Raw genomic sequence first — 4191 nt, 5'->3', positions numbered from 1 at the left:
GGATATGTATTGTGGAGAGTGTTGCATGTTGTGTAAGATTGATGAATCACAGACCTGCACCCCTGAACAAATAATAGATTGTAAGTTAATAATAAAATGTTTTTTACAAAAGAATGATTGGCAAAACCTCAAGGGCACGCACGTTGTTTGGGTCTTTATTTTTATTTATTTATTTTTAGAGATTATTTATTTATTTATTTGACAGAGATCACAAGTAGGCAGAGAGGCAGGCAGAGAAAGAGAGAGGGAAGCAGGCTCCCCACCAAGCAGAGAGCCCAATGTGGGGCTTGATCCCAGGACCCTGGGATGATGACCTGAGCCGAAGGCAGAGGCCTTAACCTACTGAGCCACCTAGGCGCCCCTGGGTCTTTATTTTTAAACCTCTCCTTGAAAGTGGCTGGCCGCAGTGTAGGCATGAGCAAGTTATCATTCGCCAGTTTAAACAGGTGGTGGAAAGGAGAGCAAGGCCAAGGGGCGACCAGCCAGCAGGGGGCGCCCGAGCTCTCGCTGACCCCTCCCGAGCTCCGCCCCGCCCCCGGCGCCCTATGTCCCGCCTCCGCGCGTCAGCAAGCATGTCTCCTCCCCCACATCCGCTTTGGTGAGCTGAGCGCTTGGTGCTTCCGGTGGCGCCGCGTGGGGCTCTTTGGCCTGGAACCCGTCGCCATGGCGGTGTTTGCTGGCCCGGCCAAGCCGTTCCTGTCGCTAAACCCGCAGGAAGAGGCCAAGTTTCAGAAGGAGGTGGCGCAGGCTCGTCGGCGCGCAACCCAGGTTAGCAGCCACCGCGGGTCGGACTGAGAGAGGAGGGGACAGACAGGTCCGCTACCTCCGGCGACTCCCAGGGTGGGCCGCAGACCTCATGAGCTTGCAGGCCAAGATCTCTGAGACCGAGAGGGCTATGCTGATAGGGAGATGGGATTTAGCCGTGTAGGCCTTAGGGTCCTCCTGTGGAAATACGGGGGACGTAATTGGGATAATGCAAGAGGAGGGCCAGCTGTAGGGAATGGACTCTGATACCGCAAATCCTCCGGTTAGAGATGCCACTGCTCTGCTTTGCACCCGAATTTGGGACGGTTGTTTGCCTGGTTAGTGATTTGGGGGGGTCTTAAAAGACAAACTTTGCAGAGTTCCATTTACTGACTAGGGCCTCTGGCATCAGGTTTTATTCGCCTTGTTTTTTTTTTTTTTTTTTTTTAAAGCAAAAACACATGTTAGGGGCATCTAGGTGGCTCAGTGGGTTCAAGCCTCTGCCTTCGGCTCAGGTCATGGTCTCAGGGTCCTGGGATGGAGCCCCACGTCAGGCTCTCTGCTCAGCAGGGAGCCTGCTTCCTTCTCTCTCTCTCTGCCTGCCTCTCTGCCTACTTGTGATCTCTCTCTGTCAAGTAAATAAATAAAATCTTTAAAAAAAAAATACCACATGTTTGGAAAAGTTAAAAGTGCTTGTTATGGAAGGCGAGAGCGTGATGACTGAGGTGCTGACAGGTTGGTGGACACTGAAATTGTCTCGAAATTGTTCGGTTAGGTGGTTGTGACCCACTGTGATGTGCAGGCAAAGTTGAAGGGTACGTTTATGTGGAGTTTGACCAGAAGATTGGAAATGATGTGTTAAAAGATTTACTTGCCTATCCGTTGGTTCATCATGTAGTTGATTGAGCATTTCCAGGGTTCCAGGTGCTGCAGTACAGGCTAAGACAATCCACCCCTTGACCATTGTCCTCCTGAAAAGGTAGACACCTAATTTTTCAGTTACTATTCTGTAAGTGAAAAAACAGGGAAGGTTTTTGATCTTTTGTCTTGGACTGAGAGAGGGTTTTTGCAGGTTGTGTTGCAATGTGATTTTTTTTTTTTTTTTAATTAACATTCGCATGTACCTGGTCTATATGTCTTCAGCGACAGGAGAAAGAAAAACTGACTCCTGGAGTAATCTACGTGGGCCACTTACCTCCAGCACTCTACGAAACCCAGATCCGGGCATATTTCTCCCAGTTTGGCACTGTTACAAAATTCAGACTGTCCAGAAGTAAACGGGTGAGATTAAATTAGATTGTTTTGCTTCTTAAAAGTATATGAGATTTGACAGTTTATAGAGTGATCATATATTGTTTGTCACAGTTCATTTCAGAAAAGGGGGTGGGTAAGATTTCAAACCTGAAACTGAAAAGAGCAAAATCAGTGTTACTGTATATGTTTGTTTTACTATTAAAATTGCCCCAAATCTTCAAATTAAATTGATAATCCTGGTAAATGAGTCATACTTATTCTGTGGCTACTAAGCCAGGAATACATGAACTTCTGTTTGAGAAGCCATTACGAACATCTTGTATTAGCCTCTGGCACATGCATCTCTATAATAGCAAAGGTTTGTATAGTGCGTAGTTAAGAACAAGGCTATTGAAGCAAGACCATGTAGCTTTGAGCCCTGGCTGTACAGGTCACTAGTTATGTGACCTTAGACAAACTATGTAATTTCTCTATGTTTCAGTTTTCTAGTCTGTAAAATATGAATAAAATACTATCCACCTCGTAGGAGACCATAATTAAAGATTAAACAAGGTAAAAAAACGCAGAGTTCTTAGAACAATACCTGATAAAAGTAAACCCTTTATAAATGTTACTATTATACTGAACCTACCTCCTAATGAAGAAAACATTTGTATGGTTGGTTTCCGAAGTAGAAGAATGGCCTCTTTATTTTCTTCCCTGCATGCATCCAGTTTTGGTTGTGACCATAGACCTCTCACTGTTGGAATCTGTTTTTTCTTGATTCAGTTTTCCCACATTTTATCATAGTTGAATTTTATATTTGATTTGGTATGTGAGGAGATAGGGTATGCATCCATCATACGCTAGTTATCATAAAATCACAGATATTAATGTTGTCAAAGCAACATGTTAGCATTAAAGAAAATTTTAGATTTAAAATGCCCTAGTATCTCTTCCATCCTAACCAAAGTAACATTTTGTCTGTATTCCTTCCCTTATTTTTCCATTTCCCTATTTATAATGGTTGCGTATTATGTGGGTGAGATATTTTAAACATCCTAAAGTCTGATAGAGCATTTAGTGTTTGTTTGGTAATCCGCCATTCACTTTTATCACATATCAACTTGATCTCACACTTGTTTCAGATATTTGTTCTTTAAGAAATAAATTATAGGTAGACTTGAGGTCCCTTTTGTACCCATCCTAATACTCTTCATTTTCTGCCCATGTCCAGGGACTTAGTATTCGTGAATCCAGTGCTCTTCATTACTCTGTGCTTTTAAATTTTTACGATGTGTTCGTGTATGAATGAATATATGTTATGTATTTAAATCAATATTTTATCATTCTTTTACTGAATTTTTTCATTAACAATCTATTTAGAATTTTATCCATGAAACATTTATTGTCGTCGCTGTGTTCCTTTGCTTGATTTATTAAAGCTTATCCATCTTCTTATTGATTATTAGGGTTTTAGTTTTGTTTGGGGGGAAGTTGTTTGTTTACAATTTTTCTGTGTTATCGGTGAATCTACTAGGAACATTCTTTGTGCAGGTATAGGCATACTCTTCTGGAATAGTAAATTCTGGGGGTGCCTGGATGGCTCAGTTGGTTAAGCATCTGCCTTTGGCTCAGGTCATGATCCCAGGATCATGGGATCAAGCCCCATGCCTGGCTCCTTGCTCAGCAGGAAGCCTGCTTTTCCCTTTCCCCTGTGCTCCTGCTATGTCTCTCTCAAATGAAGTCTTTTTAAAAAATAAATGAATAAAATTCTCTGGACTTTGGACCCACTATAAGAAATAAGTTTTTTTTTGTTTTGTTTTTTTTTTTTTAAAGATTTTATTTATTTATTTGACAGAGAGAGATCACAAGTAGGCATAGAGGCAGGCAGAGAGAGGGGGGGGAGCAGGCTCCCTGCTGAGCAGAGAGCCCGATGCGGGACTCGATCCCAGGACCCTGAGATCATGACCTGAGCCGAAGGCAGCGGCTTAACCCACTGAGCCACCCAGGCGCCCCAAGAAATAAGTTTTTTTTTGTTTTGTTTTTTTTTTTTAAAGATTTTATTTGTTTATTTGACAGACAGAGATCACAAGTAGACAGAGAGGCAGGCAGAGAGAGAGAGATGGAAGCAGGCTCCATGCTGAGCAGAGAGCCCGATGTGGGACTCGATCCCAGGACCCTGAGATCATGACCTGAGCCGAAGGCAGCGGC

At 43.1% G+C, this 4191-nt stretch overlaps 1 protein-coding gene across 1 annotated transcript in view; it reads left to right on the top strand.

Moving 5' to 3' along the window:
• Nucleotides 1-588: 588 nt before the first annotated feature.
• NIFK (nucleolar protein interacting with the FHA domain of MKI67) overlaps nt 589-4191 on the top strand; it is an 11724-nt gene continuing 8121 nt past the window's right edge. Inside the window, exons 1-2 of the mRNA XM_059392832.1 lie at nt 589-768; nt 1888-2025. Coding sequence (XP_059248815.1) covers nt 664-768; nt 1888-2025 — 243 coding nt within the window. The 5' untranslated portion in view covers nt 589-663. The remainder of the gene's footprint in view (nt 769-1887; nt 2026-4191) is intronic.

This window comes from Mustela nigripes, chromosome 3 (assembly GCF_022355385.1).
Source record: "Mustela nigripes isolate SB6536 chromosome 3, MUSNIG.SB6536, whole genome shotgun sequence".
Lineage (NCBI taxonomy): Eukaryota > Metazoa > Chordata > Mammalia > Carnivora > Mustelidae > Mustela > Mustela nigripes.
The sequence above is the reverse complement of the archived record's forward strand: the minus strand, read 5'-3'. Positions and strand labels throughout refer to the sequence as shown.